Source organism: Hyaena hyaena, unplaced genomic scaffold (genome assembly GCF_003009895.1).
Source record: "Hyaena hyaena isolate Hyena2069 unplaced genomic scaffold, ASM300989v1 scaffold_82, whole genome shotgun sequence".
Classification (NCBI taxonomy): Eukaryota; Metazoa; Chordata; class Mammalia; order Carnivora; family Hyaenidae; genus Hyaena; species Hyaena hyaena.
Genome location: NW_024080713.1, coordinates 3,964,226 through 3,982,873, shown reverse-complemented (window position 1 = coordinate 3,982,873; position 18,648 = coordinate 3,964,226). Strand labels below are relative to the sequence as shown.

The following is an 18,648-nucleotide window of genomic DNA, read 5'->3' as shown; positions in this document are numbered from 1 at the left end:
GCCCAAGTGGCCATTGATAGATGAGTGGATAAAGAAGATATGGTGTGTGTACACACACACACACACACACACACACACACACGCACACACTGGAATATTAGTCATAAAACAGAACGAAATCTTGCCATTTGCAATAACACGGATGCAGTTAGAGAGTATAATGCTAAGCGAAATAAACCAGTCAGAGAAAGACAAACACCATATGACCTTCCTCATATGTGGAATTTAAGAAACAAAACAAATGAGCATAGGGGAAAAAAAGAGAGAGAAAGGCAAAGCAAGAAACAGAGTGTTGACTATAGAGAACCAACTGGTGGTTGCCAGAGGGAAGGTGGGGGGGGGGGGCGGGGGAAACAGGTGAATTGGATAAAAATTCCACGTATCCTGATGAGCACTGAGAAGCGGATAGAACTGTTGAATCACCATATCACACACCTGAAAGAATGTGACACTTTATATTAACTACACTGGAATTAAAATTAAAAAAGAAAGAAAGAGAGAAAGTACCCTGAACATGCACTGCTCTTCTTTATTTTGCCAATAACTTCCTTTCCGCATCGTTCCTTCTAGAACAACCTTAGATTTTGTATGACTCCTTGGAGCATCTCTCTACTTGCTCAATGGGATGCTGCACCATGCATTAACTGCTTTAAAAAAATTTTTTTTTAATGTTTATTTCTTATTTTTTGAGACAGAGACAGAGCATGAGCAGGGGAGGGGCAAAGAGAGAGGGAGACACAGAATCCGAGGCAGGCTCCAGGCTCTGAGCTATCAGCACAGAGCCCAATGCAGAGCTTGAACCCACAAACTGTGAAATGATGACCTGAGCCGAAGTCGGACGCTTAACTGACTGAGCCACCTGGCGCCCTGTGCATTAACTGCTTAATAAAGCCAGTTGGATCTTCAAATTCACTTGGGTTGAATTTTGTCTTTTTAACACTGGTAATCTGTAGTGGCCTAGTAATTAATCTGCCTGACAAATTACAAAGCCTTTCTAACCCCCTTTCCCTGACATCCCCAGCTCTTTCTGCCCCTTCCTGCATCTTCTGTGTCTCACTGGAAGCACAGTGCCTCTGTTTAGTAAACTGAAAGTGTTTATATTGTCAGCTGCGCCAGGAAGGTTTCCAGTAAATTCCCTGGGTCCCATATCCTCGCTGTCGCTGGAGCCCTCCATGTTTCCTGTGTGGTATTTCCCAGCAGAATGTAGTACTGGCTTCAACTCTTTGGAACGACTGTATCGGCTTCTTCCTCCCATCCTACTTTTCTCTGCAGCGCGAACAAGGGAAGCAAACAGGACTCACATTTTTGACAAGAAGGCTAAATGGTATCACTATGTGGGAAAACAGTGTGGCCACTTCTTATAAAATGAAATGAGTACTGGGGCGCCTAGGTGGCTTAGTCGGTTAAGCGTCCGACTTTCGCTTAGGTCATGATCTCGCGGTTCGTGGGTTCGAGCCCCGCATCGGGCTCTGTGCTGGCTGCCAGCTCAGAGCCTGGAGCTTGTTTCAGAGTCTGTGTCTCCCTCTCTCTCTGACCCTCCCCTGCTCACGCTGTCTCTCTCTCTCTCTCTCTCTCTCCTAGAAATAAATAAAAATATTAAAAAAAAATGAAATGAGTACTTACCATATAATTCAGCAATCTCACTCCTGGGTATTTACCCAAGAGAAATAAAAGTATACGTCCACACCAAGGTCTTCTACCAGAATGCAATAGCCCAAACCTACAAACAGCCCATGGGGCCATCAACATGTAAGTAGATATACAATTGGGGGGGGGGGGGTCACACAATAAAAAAATACATAGAATAAAAAAAGAATAAATTACTAATACACATAACAATAAGGATGAATAACAAAAGCATATGTTAGGCGAAAGATGCTTGTTGCAAAAAAGTGTATGATTCCATTCATATGAAATTCAAGAGCAAGAACATCTAATCTATGATGATAGACACGGAGCAGTGATTGATTGATTACCTGTGGGATGGGTACTTACTGGAAGAGGACTTAGACCAAGAGGTGATGATGTGTCTGTATCTTGGGGTGCTGTTGCTACTTTTCCCATTTGACAAAATGTGTATAATAACATTTATATTATGCATTTCACTTCATGAAATAAAGAATATATCCCGCTATCCAGGATCAACACCATTAATATATTTTTGTATCATTCCAAACAGAAGTCTTTCTAAAATTACTTGTGAAATACACATGTTACCAGAGGTTCACAGAGCTCCCTACACTGTCCTTGCAAAGGAAGAGCACATATTCGTGGATATCCAAAAGGCACTAATTCTGGGCACTCACCTACCAACACTGAAGTGCAGGCGTGTGCCTGGCTTGATGCCCTACAAGTCCTTAAGGAGCCCCACGGTTTACTGTTTATTGTTCCTGAATCACTTTCCACCTGAGGCTGAACCCAACCAGCGCTGACTCGTGGAGATTTCCATTTGCTGGGTTGTGTCAGGGACTTGCATTTCTTCCCGGTTTCCAGGAAAACTGGCCTTGTCTGCTGCTTCCCAGGGTCAGGATTAGGGGATCCGGGGTGTTGGCCACTATATGCCATCCGCTGCCCCGTGCTCTGCTTTTGTAACCACCGGCACAGGGGGTCGTCCCTGGTGCCCTTGTGCTCAGCCCTTCGTGGTTCCTCAGGGAATAAGAGACGGTGTTCTCAGCGCCAGCCTGCCAGGGAAACCCCCCAGCAACATTCCTTGGGGGACCATGGCCACTGCCCTCAGGACCATTTCTCTGGCTCCCCTCCCACAGCTCTCGTCTTCATTTTGCATGTTCTCTCCATGGTGTTTGTCTTCGCAGCCTCAGCCCCCTTTCTTGAGGACCCAGCCACTTCCCGGCATGAAGGAGAGTTTCCTGACTAGGGAAGGCTGACCCCCCCAATTCATATATGACCCTGTGACTGATTCTTCTTCCAATGCCGATGGGGTCCCTGTGGTGCACTAACCATAACTTTCCATACCTTGGGGTAGCATATTGTCTGCTCAATGAATAAATGAATGGGAGTGCCTGGGTGGCTCCGTTGGTTAAATGTCCGACTCTTGATTTCTGTTCAGGTCATGATCTCACGATTTGTGGGTTCTAGCCCTGAGTCTAGCTTTGCACTGACAGTGCGGGACCTGCTTGGGATTCTCTCTCTCTCTCTCTCTGCCCCTCCCTGATCTCACACACTCACTCTCAAAATAAATTTAAAAAAAACTTAAGAAAAAGAATAAATGAATGAATTAGTAACTGAATAAATAAATAGGTGTATAACCAATATGATAAATGCAACTTGCCTTGAACACTACTACCGATTTATCTTTCTAACTGAACACTTGAAGTCTATCTGCCTTCTATCTATAGGAAATATATGTCTATAGGAAATATAGTATCTCCCTCATAAAGTGTTCCCTACATCATCCCTCCAGCTGGTTGTTCAAGAATCCTCGGGTCTTAGCTTCTGAAAAGTCAGTCCTTTACAGGTTCCTCTGTAGCCTCTGGTTACTCACTTGGCCATACTTGTCCCATCCTTAGGGCCCATGGCCATGTTCCATGGCACCTGACAATATTTCCTGAATACCACAGCCCTAGATATTCCTGTGCAAATTCCCTATTCTGCAAATTAATGGTAACTGCTTGACCCTTGCTCATGGGAAACTGCTGCAGCCCCAGCCCGCACCCCCCCCAGGCATCTGGGCAGGAAGGGCTGCGGGTACGCCTGGGGGTGGGGGGCCAAGAAACCTCGAGTTTGGGTGAGGGCAGGAAGCATCTGCAAGGCTGCGGCTGAGCTGTTGGCACAGGGGTGCCCTGCTGAGCCCCTGAGCGGTGCAGCCAGGGTCTTCAGAGCAAGTACGATCTGTCAGGAGCCTTAGCTGAGAATTAGCTCTTCACAAAGTCTGTCTTCTCTCAAGGAAGCTCTTATAGATGGAAATCAGTAACTCCGCTCCCCTTTCTGGGCTCTGTGGGTCCCACAGGAGGTACAAGTGACCAGAAATGGGCTCACACTTCAGAGCCACGCTCTATCTCATCTCTGGGATGTAGCAGCTAGGGCTTTGGGTGACTTTTGGGTTCCCTGTGCCCTTTGGGTGGAGACAGAGACTGGAAAGAGAATGAGGCAGAAGTTTAGAACTGGCCTTAGATAAAGGGGGTGGGAAAAGAATGTTGCCCACACTCCCAGGACTCACCTACTCCCAAGAGACCCAGGGTCACCCAGCAGAAGAGCCTGCTGCCCATGGCAGGGGTGGGGTGAGGGGAGGCCTCTCCCCATGGGGCATCTGGGCATTAGTAGCCGAGGAAGTAGACCCTGTGATGTCACAGTGCTTGGCAGCACCTGCAGATTCAAGAACACCCCCGTAGGAGGGAGGAGGAATCCGCCCGCTGTCCGCACGCGATGCCCCAAGACCCAGCCCTTGCCCGCATGCTCCATTGAAGGTTTGCAGCTGCTGAGGGACCCTCGCAGAGTCAGGGCTTCAGGACAGCCATCCCAGGGCTCCAGCGGGACTCGCTCTCCTCCCCACGGCCACATCACAGCTACGGTCCAGAGGCTACGACTCTGTGACTCACACTTCTGAGCCTGATGACTTAACGTTGGGAATGAAGAGACCAAGAAAAGAAATAACCTTCTGAGCATAGTGTGGAGAGGAGCCCACGTGAGGAGCAGAGACCTGAAATCTGACAGGACATTTCAGCGCAAAGGAAAGAGAATGGATGAGAATGTTAAGTACCCAGCCCAGTGTCCACTGGTTCTGAACTGGTGGGAATGGACGCCCGTTTGCTGCCTGTGTGGTATAGAACAGGTGTCTCTGCAGCTTTGAGGCCCAAGGTCTAGCCTTGAATGGGGAAAAAAAGAGAAGTCAGAGAAAGACAGCTGGATTACAGAATAAAAGAACTGGCGAACACACACACACACGCGCGCGCGCGCACACACACACACACACACACACACACGTCTCAAACCTATTTCCCAAAGGCTGGGTCTCCCACTTCCCTTTGCAGCTGGCTTTGACACTGAAACCTTGCCTGAAGCCCTTTCTCCGATTCCCCAAAGGCCGTGTGGACCCTGAGTGGCAAAGGCAATGGCAGCAGGGATCCCTTGGTTCCTGAGGACAGAGGCTCAGACACCCAGGACCTGAAGAGTCAGGAGCAACACACCGCGTGTGAGGACCCCCGTCTTGTCCTCTGGTTCTCTGTAGCGCGTGACTTGTGGGGACACAGTGCTTGTTTAGAGGATCCCTGTGAAACCTTAAACCAAACAATCCACTCGACCAAAGGCTGCTTTTATTTCATGATCAAAGAGGCCTTAAAAACACTGAATCCACAAGTGTTTCTCTTTCAACCAGTGGACAGGGAAGAGTCACATTTAGGTAAAAGAAACCCCACACCTGAAAGATGTGCTTTGATTGGAGAGTTCCCACACTGGGTGAAGTGGCAGGTGGTTTTTTGGTCTGAAACTTTGCTCAGGTGTCTCCACTGCCCCCTACAGGAGAGAGGAGGGAGGCTGTGTGTCAGTGCACACATCAGACTCCTCAGGACACAGGACTCCACTCGGCCTCTGAGGTCTGATGGTGTGTGCAGGGTGGGGGGGCAATGCCAGAAAATATGGGGTTCAGCACAGACGGCCCTGAGTATACGGTCCTGCTCTGAAATGTCGGGGGGCCTTCACCCCTTCCTGCCTATGGTGAGCAACAATCCAGGGCCATCAGTGGCTGGTACGCAGGATGTGAAGACCTGAAGAATTAGAATCCAAGAGACAGAAGGAAAAAGAACCACGCCTTAAAGTTGTCAGAGCCTGAGAGGAAGAGAAGCCCGTCCGGAGGTGAGTCCCCAGATGTGCAGCAGAGAGTGACCTAGAGGACAGCGACCCGAACCTCACAAGGGAGCTCCTGTCTTCAGTGGTGGGAACCGACAGGGCCCCGTGGGGAGGCAAGCAGGTGTTCTGGAAAAGGGCTGAGCGTGTTTGGGGCTGGGACCGGGGCTGAGGTCCAGGGTCTCACCTGGGTGGAAAGAACATCGGAGAAAGGCACCTGTGGGCAGGAGGCTGGGCAGCGCCTCTGTGGCCAGAGAGGGACGCGTCTCATGAGAGCTTCCCCGGGGCCACGTGCCGATCGGAAGCTCCTGGAGGGACCTCGGGTGGACCGTTCCTGTCCTGTCCTCAGCGGCGGGCATGGGGGCACCCGGGCAGAGCCGGTCACAGGCTGTGGGCGTCTGTGCAGGGACCGGGGCATCGCTGCACCCGGCCGACTGACAGCGTCATGGTCTGGGATTGCTGTCTGGGGCCCCGCGGGAGACGTTGAGCTGAGCCGTGGTCATCCCCACGGCTCCCTGACTGCACCGGGGAGGTTTGTGCACAGGGAGCAGCTGTCTGTGCGGGGCTGTGTCCTTGCTGCTGGCACACAGATACACGGCAGAGTCATCTGGCTGCAGGGTGGCCACGTGAAGGTCCAGGTGGGAGCTGTCTGGGCAATCAGGTGTGAAGCGACTGGGGATACTGTCATTTTCAACGAGCTTCTTATAGTTGTAGGCAAACATGAGCTTCAGTGGGCTCTGAGCGCTCTGTTTATACCAGAACATAGCATTATGTCCCAGATGTTGTTCGCACTTGAGGGTCTGATTACTCCCTGTCACTGCGAGCAGGTGTTTTGGTATCTGGGTAATTGCAGTGTCCACGGGGACTGCTGGAAGAAAGGGACAGAATTCACACAAAGAATGCTGCTGCAGCCCCTGGGACTCAGTTTGGGGTCCAGGGCCAGCCCATTGGGACCCAAGACTCACCTGCTTCCAGGAGACAGAGAGCTACACAGCAGAGCAGCCTGCAGTCCATGTTAGAGGCAAGGTCAAGGTGAGCATCATCTAACTAGGGTGTCCTGGGCAGGGGGCCGGGCTCTAGTCTCCTTGGCCTTGGTTGGTGGTTGGCCTGTGATGTCACCGTCCCAGCCCCAGCGGGGTATTTCTTCCTCCCGCCTCACACCTTGTACAGATTCTGATAGAAGATGGATTTGAATGGATTGGGCTGAGCTATTCCTCTACAGATGGTACCCTGCTGTTAACTTCCATCCTTATTTTTAAATAAAACGTCATTAAAGCCATTAAAAAGGCAGGACTGGATGTCAGCCAGGAACCAGACGCTGGGAGGGGTGGCTGAGGAGACAAGGGATCACCCACCCTTTTGCCCCAGTACTGAGAGTACAGAGCTTGGCTGGGTTTAGAGCAAACAGGATGCTCAAAGCATCCTCTCTGGGCAAAGGGAAATCAATTTGGAAACGACTTTAGTATCTTTGTGGTATCTGCTACTGATGCTCCCATCTGACCCAAAGATAGATCCCCAATGCACCGCTTTCCTCTTCACCCCTTCCCTCACTTTACACTCAACCCTTCCCTTCACCCCAGCCTCAGAATTTTCAATAGAGCCACAGCGCCTCCTTGTGGCCAAGGCAGCACATTTCCCAGATTTCTGGCTTCTTACCAGCCCAGGGGCGGTAATGCAGAGGGCGCTCTACCCCTCATTCCAAGGATGGGGAGCGGGAGGGGTTGGCGCTTTGATGACACAAGATTCACAGAAGTGTGAAGATGAAAGAAGCTGCTGAAACAACTAAAAGAGCTGGCCACGTTGCTGTTCATCCACATACATAGGACATTCAATTCCTACTCATTTTTCTAATGTTACAAAGTCTATCGGATTTTCAGGGTTGCCCATAAAACCAAAAATGTAAGAGTGTATGGGTGAGAAGTTAAGCAAAGGAGTTGGATATTCTCCTCCTGAACAGGTTACATATATGAGGGACCTCTAATTCACTCCAGGTGGAGATATTCCGTTTTTAGGCAAGAACCAAAAATTAACCCTAGTTCAAAGGCTGGCATTGCTACTATTATACTTATTACGCTGGACATCCATTGTAGTAAGAAGACACTGATTGGCCTTTCTACGATGATGAAACCACAAAAACTTGGATTGTTTGGCTCCCAATAAGTAAACTTCCCAGGATTACAAAAAACAGTATAATTTAAACTGGAACCTTGAACAATAAGTGGGAGAGAAAGGCTGGGTTGCCCTGAGAACAAAAGCTGGCATAAGCATTTCCCAAAGCAAGTGGTGGGTGAAAGGTGGGTTTAAGGTATCTGAATTAGGGATGTGCCTGAAGAAGGAAAATGATATAAGGAAAACCTGACGCAAGAAGAAACAGTGAAGGAGTAGAATGGTGAACATGAAAGGAAATTCAAATAAACATTATCTGTATAAAATAGCAATAGCGTATGTTGTTTGCAGATCACTAGACTGGACATAACTGATCCCAAGACAGCTTGGATTGGGGCATAGAGTACTGAAAAGGAACCCCAAGAATGAGTGTAAGGAAATCCTCCTTTTTTTTTTCTTGGCTACTTCCTGGTGTGTATGCTCAGGGAAGGACTCCAGAAGGCTGAGCAGAGGACACATAGTAGGCTGGATGGCTGAGCAAAGATTTCAGAGGACACTCAGCTGGATGACATTGGCATTCGAACCCAGGTAGGATGAGAGACACTGGTGGCTGGGCTGTGATACCCACTGAGTCCGCCGAAAGGCCGGGCACTAGTAATAACAACCACGTGGCAGGGCTCCCTACTAGGGAGAGCAAGACTGAAATGGGGCCTAGAAAATCCTTCAAAACTGCCAGATTGAAACCTAACGTTCTTTAGGAGAGCATAAATAAGCCAGAGCTTCTATTCTATATTGTCTATACTCTTTCACATGGAATATTTAATTTTGTTATTGTTCATTTATTTTTAAGAGGGGGGGGAGGGGCAGAGAGAGAAAGGCAGACACAGAATCTGAAGAAGGCTCCGGGCTCTGAGCTGTCAGCGTAGAGTCCGACGTGGGGCTCGAACTCATGAACCGTGAGATCATGACCTGAGCTGAAGTGGGATGCTTAACCAACTAAGCCACCCAGGCGCCCCATTATGTGGAATATTTCCAAAGTCTCTTAATTGCTTATTTCCTCCCTGAACCCTCTCTCTTCTGATCCATTCTGCTACCATTATTGTACCAAATACAAACTTGCTCAGGTTATCTCACTTAAAGTGGGACCAATGACTAGCTACTGCCTAGAGATTTGTGTCCAAAGTCCTTTCAATGTTCAATGTCCTCTGCCATCCGGGTAGTGCCTGCTGCCTGCTCTGGAGGAATCTTCAAGATGCCACTTGATCAGCATTGGGAAGAATCGCCCTGGTCATCCCATCTGGAGGAGGGGGTCTGTAGTGCACAAGCCTACCCCTTCTGGTGTTTACCCCCAGCTCTTTCTTTCTTTCTAGTTTACCTATTGCCATGAACTTCATTGCTTCTCCAGATATTGTTCTATTAACCAGTGCACTCATTACTAATCTGGATTTCCCTACGGTCTTGGAAACTTTTATCTTCACCTCACTTTCCTCTAGGCTTTTGCTCATCGAACATTTTTAGTGAATAGTGTGTTTCCAGTCTTAATGTTTGTACAGTAAGTACCAATACGTACAGCAAAGAAAGTCAAGGAAGGGCTTCTTCCACCAGGTAAGATCTTCTTGTTTGTGAAATCCTGAGTACTCCCATGAATGTATTAGAAACCCTTGCTCTAGCTGATAAGTAGAATTCTAGAAGACTTCTGTGAGCATAAATATAGAGGTGCCCCATCAGGTATATCGGCAGCCTGTACTACAGACTGGAAACTCCAGTCTAGGGGTCTCACGGAGGCGAATGGAGCCTCAGGGTCAGGTGAACACACGTAGCCCATGCAGCTTCCTGGCTGGGCCAGGGGGGTTTGTGCACAGGGAGGCAGTGACTCTGCCAAGCTGTGTTAACTGCTGGCACAGAGATACACGGCTGAGTCACCGGTCTCCAGCAAGCCGACACGAAGGTTTAGATGAGCTTTGTCAGAAGTTTCAGGCGAGAAACGACTTGGAACTGTTTCATTGTGAATGAGCCGCTTATTATTGTAGATAAACATGATCTTCAGCAATTTCTTGGAATCCTGCTGATACCAGTACATAGTATCATGGCCCAGCTTTTGTTCACATTTTAGGAACTTCTTAGTCCCCATCTGTGCGATGAGGTATTTGGGAGTCTGGGAAACTGCTGTGTCCAGGGGGGCTGAGAAGGAAAGAAGCAGAATTGAGACAAGTCCCAGGAGGTAGCCTGTTGCTGGGCACCGGATGAACACAGGCTTAGAGACTCACAGCTGCACCACAAGCCCTGGACCGAGGACTCACCTGCTCGCAGGAGGCAGAGGACCACGCAGCAGAGGAGGCTGGAGCCCATGGAGGAGACAGGCAGAGCCCTGCTAGGGGTTACTCTCTGAGGTAAGAACCCTGCCAGGCGCTCTGCCTGTGACGTCACAGCCTAGAATGACTTCCCCATTCTTGTGGCTCTCTTCGTTTTTCATTTCCTGCACTGCTCCTATCAAAGACATTTTAATTCCCACTCCTTTCAAAGGAGTTTGGAATTTCTGGGAGTTGTTTGAACGGGGCAGGCATGTTTCCTTAAGGATGTTCCTCTCCCGGGGCTCCTGGGTGGCTCAGTTGGTTGGGCATCAGACTCAATCAACTGAGCCTGGGATCAGACTCCCAGACTCAACCAACTGGGTCGTGGGATCCAGCCCTGAGTCACGCTCCACACTGAGCATGGAGGCTGCTCGAGATTCTCTCTCTCTCTCCCTCTGATCTTCTCCTTTGCTCAGGCCCTCTCTAAAACAACACGAACAATTTTTTTTTTAAACAATGACATTTCTCTGCCTCTCTGCTTTTTCCCTGCCCCAGATCTGGTCTCAGAGTCTGGCTATTTTCTCTTCTCTGGATCTCCCTCTTCACAATAATGCAGGGTGATCCCACTCAAGTCGTGGCTCCCTTGAATGTCTAATTTTTGCTCGGGAGCCCCCGTGACTGCTTCAGCTGTGGGCAAGAGACTGACGGTGAGGTCAGTTCCCTCCTTCCACAAACCAGCTGCAGACCATTTAAAATGGATGAATTGATGTTAGGAGCAAGCTCTGTTGATGATCCTCCTTGAGGGAGACTAGAATGCAGCCCCCGATCCTGGTGAAGGTCTTCTCTGTCCCAGAGGCAGAGCCATGTGGGGGACAGGAGGCTGCCAGGGAGTGAGATGCCGCTATGGGACTGGAGCAAAGCAGTTGGAGAGGTGAATGAGAGCATGGAAGTTGGGGAAGATCTGGGCGGGATGATTTTACTGTCCTTGAGTTGTCTCTAGGACACCTCTTTAGGTACAAATAACTCAATGTTTGGCCTAAGATTTCTCAACTCGGATATTGTCATATTGTACTGGATGATTCTGTACTGTGGGGGCTGCCTGTGCACTGGCCTCTACCCACTACGTGCCAGTAGCACGCCCCACCCCCAGCTGGGACAAAAAATGTCTCCAAAGTCACCAAATTGCCCTGATGAGAACCACTGTGCCCTTTATGCTTTCCCTCTTTCCGCCCCACCCCCACTTTTGGGGTTCTGGAAGAGCCACAGCTCCTCCTGGTGGTTAGCAAAGCACACTTCTCAGCGTGCAGTGCCCTCCTGGGCCAGGCTCCGGCTCTTAATAAACCGAAAACAGGGGTGCCTGGGTGGCTCAGTTGGTTGAGCGTCCAACTTCCGCTCAGATCATGATCTCATGGTTCATGGGTTCGAGCTCCGCATCAGGCTCTATGCTGACAGCTAGCTCAGAGCCTGGAGCCTGTTTTGGATTCTGTGTCTCCCTCTCTCTCTGACCCTCCCTGCTCATGCTGTCTCTCTCTCTGTCAGAAATAAATAAAACATTAAAAAAAAAAAAAAACGCAAACAGCAAGAGCCAGGCATTGGAGCAAGGAACTATGACTGCCACTGAGGCAGCTCACACACACACACAAACACACACACACACACACACGAACTGACAACACTGTCAACTACTTCCAAGTAGTTGGTGAAACTTCTACCAAGACACGTGGTTCCTTTCTTTTTTAACTGGACACAGAACAAGCACTAGGGAAATAGTAGGGAACAAAACAGAAACGACCACCATGATTCCTGGAACTTTTAGCATGTTTTGTTTGCTTGCAGTCATTGAATGGCCACTTTGTGCAAGCATGAGTAAGGCAATCCCCTCACTCTCATGATGCTTATACTCTGATAGGAGAAAAAAGAAATTCACAGACTACTCTAGACTAGAGATAGAAAATCTATGTCAGGGGCGTCTGGGTGGCTTAGTTGGTTAAGCGTCCGACTTTCGCTTAGGTCATGATCTCGCAGTTTGTAGGTTCGAGCCCCGTGTCAGGCTCTGTGCTGACTGCCAGCTCCGAGCCTGGAGCCTGTTTCAGAGTCTGTGACTCCCTCTCTCTCTGACCCTCCCCTGCTCACGCTGTCTCTCTCTCTCCTAGAAATAAATAAAAATTAAAAAAAGAAAATCTATGTCATATGGAAGTTAGGAATCTATTCGGCAGTAACACAGTTAAAAACCATCCGTTATATGACTTCCCATTTCCTCATCTATAAAGCAATGGGCTGAAATAAACAATTTCCAAGTCTTTGCCCAGTTTTAAAATTGTATGACGCTGGGGCACCTAGGTGGCTTAGTCTGCTAAGCGTCTGACTCTTGGTTTCAGTTCAGGTCGTGGTCTCAGGGCTTCATGGGTTTGAGCTCCGCATCGGATTCTCTGCTGGCAGCGTGGAGCCTGCTTGGGATTCTCTCTCTACCCTCCTTGCTCTCTCTGCTCCTTCCCCACTTGTGCTGCCTCTGTGTCTCTCAAAATAAAGAAATACACTTAAATTAAAAAATAAAATAAAATTGTATGATGCTAACCAGGAGCACCCCCAGATGTTTACTGGGCTAGTGAGGCTTATGCATCCAGTTCCCAAGCACCTCCCTCATTGGACCTTATAGCTTGCAGGTGAAGCTTTGCAAAGAAAGGAAAGCAGGGAGAAGGGTAAGTGATCAATACCCCAGAAAGGATAAGTCTGACAAATCACTTTTCCCTGACAATTACTGCCAATTTAATATCAGCAGCTAAGAAGCTAAGAAGAAAGAGAAGCCTGAGAAGGGAGAAGCTTGGAGGAATCACATGACCTTACTGGTCTGGGGAACAATGTCTGTGTTCACGGAGTGCTTAATAGAAGGTCCTAGTGAAGACCTAGGCCTTGGGGCCCCAAGGAGGAGTGGGGCTGGACTGCAAATGAGAACAAAGGAAATTTGGGGGGGCAATAGAAGCATTTTAGAACTGATTCATGGTGACAGTTACCCAGCGCATAAATTTATTTAAATTCACTGAGTTGTACACTTGAAATGGGTAAGTATTGTTATGCAAATTATGCTTTATTAAAGTTAAAAAAAAGGACTCCAGACATTTAGTTTGGAACCTAAATGATCACACATGAGAGGAACAAAAGTGAGCAGCCATCAAAAAAACCCCTAAAGTTTAGCTTCAATCCAGTTCAGTTATCAACCAGATTAAGAAGACTTGGCTCGACCAAGACGCCCTAGCATAAGCAAAAAGGAATCTTCTATATAAGAAAATACACAATCCAGAAGTTGAGATTATTTCTACAGGTTTTCACATACAATATCTAGCTTTTGAACACAATATTGTGTGAGGAAACAAGATCACATGGGCAAAACCAAGGAGAGAAAACAAACAAAAGAAAAAGATTCAAGGGGCACCTGGGTGGCTCAGTCAGTTAAGCATTTGACTCTTGGCTTCAGCTCAGGTCACGATCTCATGGTTTGTGATTTTGAGTCCTGCATTGGGTTCTGTGATGACAGCATGGAGCCTGCCTAGGATTCTGTCTCCTTCTCTCTCTGCCCTTCCCCCGCATGCTCTCCATCTCTCTTTCTCTCAAAATAAATAAAATAAACTTAAAAAAAAGAAAGAGCCAAAATGATTCAGATGGAGTTGTCAGACACTGACATTAAAATGACTGTCGATAAAATATTCAACAAAGTGAATGACGAAATGGAGAATTTTAGTAGACAACTGGAAACCATAGTAAACACTTAAGTGGAGATGGTAGACACAAAACATATAAAATACTTATGATTAAGAATTCAATATATGGGTTTAAAAGCAGTACAGATACAGCTGGAAAGAAAAGGAGAGGTGGAAGATAAGTCAGATGGAGATATCTAGGCCAAATCATGCAAAGAAACAAAAAGGATGGAAAATATGAAAAATATGTATATTAATTGGGCCATCACTACAGATAAGTGGCTGTTTGTCAATCTAGAACTTTCTAGGGAGTCTGAAAAATATAAAAGCTTTATCCATTCGTTCTCATCCCCCATTGTTTGAGGATTGTCCCATAGAGCATTAACGCCCTGACACTTCTGGGCTGTGCATGTGTAAGTTTCCAGTAGGTCATTGATGTGTCTCAACCACAGCCACAGAGCACTTTAGGAAAAGAGCTAGACACATTGCCCGTATTTAAGAGAAAGTTCAATCAATATGGAAGGGGTCAATGTCTGCTTGGAATAGCTCCATGAGACAGTTGTGGCTGGAATCAGGGGTGGGGCAGGTGGATAGGAGGTGATACGATAGAGGCATTTCAAACAGTTCACCCCCTGTATTGCTTCAAGCCCGAATAATAAGGTCTTCAAGGTGGGGGCCAGCTGCAGTCTGTACAAATGGAGGGTTAGGGCTATAGGACTTTGCTATTACTGTACCCAAAGCCAATACTGAGATTTATGATCTCCCTTATCACCAATCCTAGATTTCCTCCAACTTTGCTTAGCACGTCAGTGGTCTAAGTTGTTTGTTTGGTGGGGCGACCCAGACATTCATCTCTGAGGGTTTTGAGCCCCTTAGGTACATTTACTTTGTCAGGCGAAGATGATTGCAATTGCAAAACTGTCATTATCACCAGGAATTTAGGCACCAAGAGATGCCTGAATGAGTTCCCTGAGTCCCAGGTAAACCTTTCCCTGTTTCAATTATGTAGAAGCAACTCATGATAGTCAAGATCAACACCTCTGTCCTTACCTATTGGGCTCCCATCAAAAGGAGACCCAAATGACCAGGTACAGTCATAGTTCATGTTCATATGTCTTGTGGTGGAAGCACCCAATTCTTCCTCCCCCCTCTCTTAAAGAACCAGAACTTTTTATCTAGAAGACCCGGAAAACACAGGGGAAAGAAGCATGAATTTGCAACTGGGTCACTGGGAGTGATAATGAGAGGGATACCCATCCTCACCCCACCCTTTGCCTTCTGGATTCATGGACTGAGTGCATAGTTCCATATCTCAGCCCTTTGTTCAAATCATATCACATCCTAGAAAATATCACCCCAGCTGGAACATATTATATCTGAGCTAGCCCCTTAGCCAAACCTTTACTAGGTCTTTCTTCATTTCTATAAGGCAAGATGCAATACATGAAAATAAGAAGGGATCCCACACAACACGCCCACGAATTCATTTCCTTAGCTGTCAAATGCGACCCTTTGGTCTGCAAAGTTGGTGGGAATTCATGTCAGGATGGAAGTCATTCTCTAATCCTGAGGATGGTGGTGCTGGCTTGGATATAATTTGAGTAAATGAATAGTTCATGTGTCTATAACTAATATGATCTGCTCACACCTTTCCCCCCTTCTATTCATTGCTTGAGCTCATCCTGACTTATTCTGAAGAAATTCATTCTTTTCTATTGGAAGTCTTCACTCTATCTTTTCTGCTCCAGTTCTTCAAGAATGCTGAGGTCTTACTCAAAACCCAGGAAGTTAATCTGGCTGGCCCAGAGTGTCAAGTTCAGAGTGACAAGTTCATTCCTGTTCTGCTTCTAGATGCTACTTGATTTTTGCTGCTGAATTCTGATCCTGCCCTGTCCCGCTATATTCTGGTGATTCTCTCATTGGTTTAGACCTCTGTTGGCCTTGTTCTTCCAATATCGGACTCCATTGTTACTGTTCTTTTAACTCATTCTCATGTGAGTTAACATCGTTTCCCCAAATGCATCAGGTACTTACTGGGAAAGACTCATTGACAGTCTGCACCCTTACACTGAATTGCACATCCTGAAGGTTTACTGTTGGAAATCCTCTGCACTCTTATGGAAATACCAAAGCCCTTCCTTGATAATCATTTCTCCATTCTATGAGTTAAAATGACTTTTTCTAAGCTGCTAAAACAAGGCAAAATCCAAGAAGCAAAAGGAAGTAAAGAGAAGACATAGGTCATGTGATGGTCTTTCCTGGGCAACAATTCTCCATCTTCAGAGGCCAGTCATGCCCTGTGGTGTTTATTAAAGTTCTTCAAAAATGCTAGCCATTCCTGCCAAAGATCAACAACTCCTTTGGTGATTTCATTTCAGACATCTATCTATTTGGAGACAGCTGAAAAACCAAGTCAAATCAGACTTCCTTCACTTGGGCAGGAAGAGGGTTCCGGGAAGTGGAAAAGAGGCAGCAACATGAGGGTTTGTGTGCAGGCTGGAGGCATCTTTGCAAGGCTGTGGTGGAGCTGCTGGCACAGAGGTACATGGCGGAGTCTCCCAGCTCTGTGGGCTGGATCTGCAGAGTTGAGAATGATCCAGCAGGCCTTTTAGCTGACAATCGATCGTTGACTGTTTCAGACCTCTCCAAGATATTTTCCTTGTAGAATGAAACTAGAAACTCCACTTTCTGCCCCAGGATCTGTCTGTACCAATATAGGTATAAGTAACCAGAAATGGGGTCACATCTCAGGATTTCTTTCGTCCCCATCTCTGTGACCTGCTGCCTGGGGGTCTGCCTGACTTCAGGTTCTGTGTGTCCTGTGGGAGGAGAAAGAAGCCAGAGATTGAATAAAGACATGGTTTGTGAGAGCCTTAGGTAAATCCAAGATGAGAAATTCCCCAGGATTCACCTGCCTCCAAGAGACTAAAAATCATCCAACATAAGAGCCAGGATTCCATGGCAGGATCGGGGCAGGAATGAGTCCTCTCCCAGCACAGGCCTCTGGGCATAGGAAGCAGGAGGAGAATCCTGAGCTCCGGTGGTTCCTAGTCAGCCTGAGTCATTAGCATTTCCTGCAACACCCACTGCTCCCTGGAGCGCCCCCTACAGGAGAGAGGAGGGAGGCTGTGTGTCAGTGCACACATCAGACTCCTCAGGACACAGGACTCCACTCCGCCCTTGGGGTCTGACGGTGTGTGCAGGACGGGGGGGGGGGGGGGGGGGGCGGGGGGGGGGGGGGGGGGGGGGGGGGGCGGTAAGGCATTGTGAGGGGCAATGTCAGAAAATATGGGGTTCAGCACAGACGGCCCTGAGTATACGGTCCTGCTCTGAAATGTCGGGGGGCCTTCACCCCTTCCTGCCTATGGTGAGCAACAATCCAGGGCCATCAGTGGCTGGTACGCAGGATGTGAAGACCTGAAGAATTAGAATCCAAGAGACAGAAGGAAAAAGAACCACGCCTTAAAGTTGTCAGAGCCTGAGAGGAAGAGAAGCCCGTCCGGAGGTGAGTCCCCAGATGTGCAGCAGAGAGTGACCTAGAGGACAGCGACCCGAATCTCACAAGGGAGCTCCTGTCTTCAGTGGTGGGAACCGACAGGGCCCCGTGGGGTGGCAAGCAGGTGTTCTGGAAAAGGGCTGAGCGTGTTTGGGGCTGGGACTGGGGCTGAGGTCCAGGGTCTCACCTGGGTGGAAAGAACATCGGAGAAAGGCACCTGTGGGCAGGAGGCTGGGCAGCGCCTCTGTGGCCAGAGAGGGACGCGTCTCATGAGAGCTTCCCCGGGGCCACGTGCCGATCGGAAGCTCCTGGAGGGACCTCGGGTGGACCGTTCCTGTCCTGTCCTCAGCGGCGGGCATGGGGGCACCCGGGCAGAGCCGGTCACAGGCTGTGGGCGTCTGTGCAGGGACCGGGGCATCGCTGCACCCGGCCGACTGACAGCGTCATGGTCTGGGATTGCTGTCTGGGGCCCCGCGGGAGACGTTGAGCTGAGCCGTGGTCATCCCCACGGCTCCCTGACTGCACCGGGGAGGTTTGTGCACAGGGAGCAGCTGTCTGTGCGGGGCTGTGTCCTTGCTGCTGGCACACAGATACACGGCAGAGTCATCTGGCTGCAGGGTGGCCACGTGAAGGTCCAGGTGGGAGCTGTCTGGGCAATCAGGTGTGAAGCGACTGGGGATACTGTCATTTTCAACGAGCTTCTTATAGTTGTAGGCAAACATGAGCTTCAGTGGGCTCTGAGCGCTCTGTTTATACCAGAACATAGCATTATGTCCCAGATGTTGTTCGCACTTGAGGGTCTGATTACTCCCTGTTGCTGCGAGCAGGTGTTTTGGTATCTGGGTAATTGCAGTGTCCAGGGGGACTGTGGGAGAAAGAATAAAGTGTCTTAGGAAGCAGTTCCATGGGAAAAGCTAGAAACCTGAGGATGGAGATGTCCCACCTGTTCCCAGACTCACCTGCCCCGAGGAGACAAAGGACCGCACAGCAGAGGGGCCAGCAGCTCATTGCAGTGTCCGACGGGAAGGGACTCAGTGAGCCTCTGCTCAGATTCTTGTCTTCTGCATGTGTGTCTGTGGCCCTGACAGACGGTTTGCACGTGAGGTCACTGCCACTGTTGGTTCCTTAGCTCATGCTTCCTCTTTCCCATCAGGCTCTGCACCCGTACCTCCAGAGGTGGGTTTGGACAATCGTGTAGCTTCAGAGGAATAGGCCCATCCCCCCGCTGCCTCAAGGAGGTTTCTCAGATAGCTGCTTTTTT

General features: G+C 48.6%; 2 gene segments (V, D, J or C); both read right to left on the bottom strand.

Moving 5' to 3' along the window:
• Positions 1 to 5,255: 5,255 nt before the first annotated feature.
• LOC120233013 lies at positions 5,256 to 6,917 on the bottom strand. The segment is given in 3 exon segments: positions 5,256 to 5,469; positions 5,987 to 6,664; positions 6,765 to 6,917. Coding segments are annotated over 2 exon segments (471 nt in total).
• Positions 6,918 to 16,654: 9,737 nt separating this feature from the next.
• On the bottom strand, positions 16,655 to 18,587 carry LOC120233015. The segment is given in 3 exon segments: positions 16,655 to 16,710; positions 17,575 to 18,252; positions 18,347 to 18,587. Coding segments are annotated over 2 exon segments (471 nt in total).
• Positions 18,588 to 18,648: the final 61 nt, after the last annotated feature.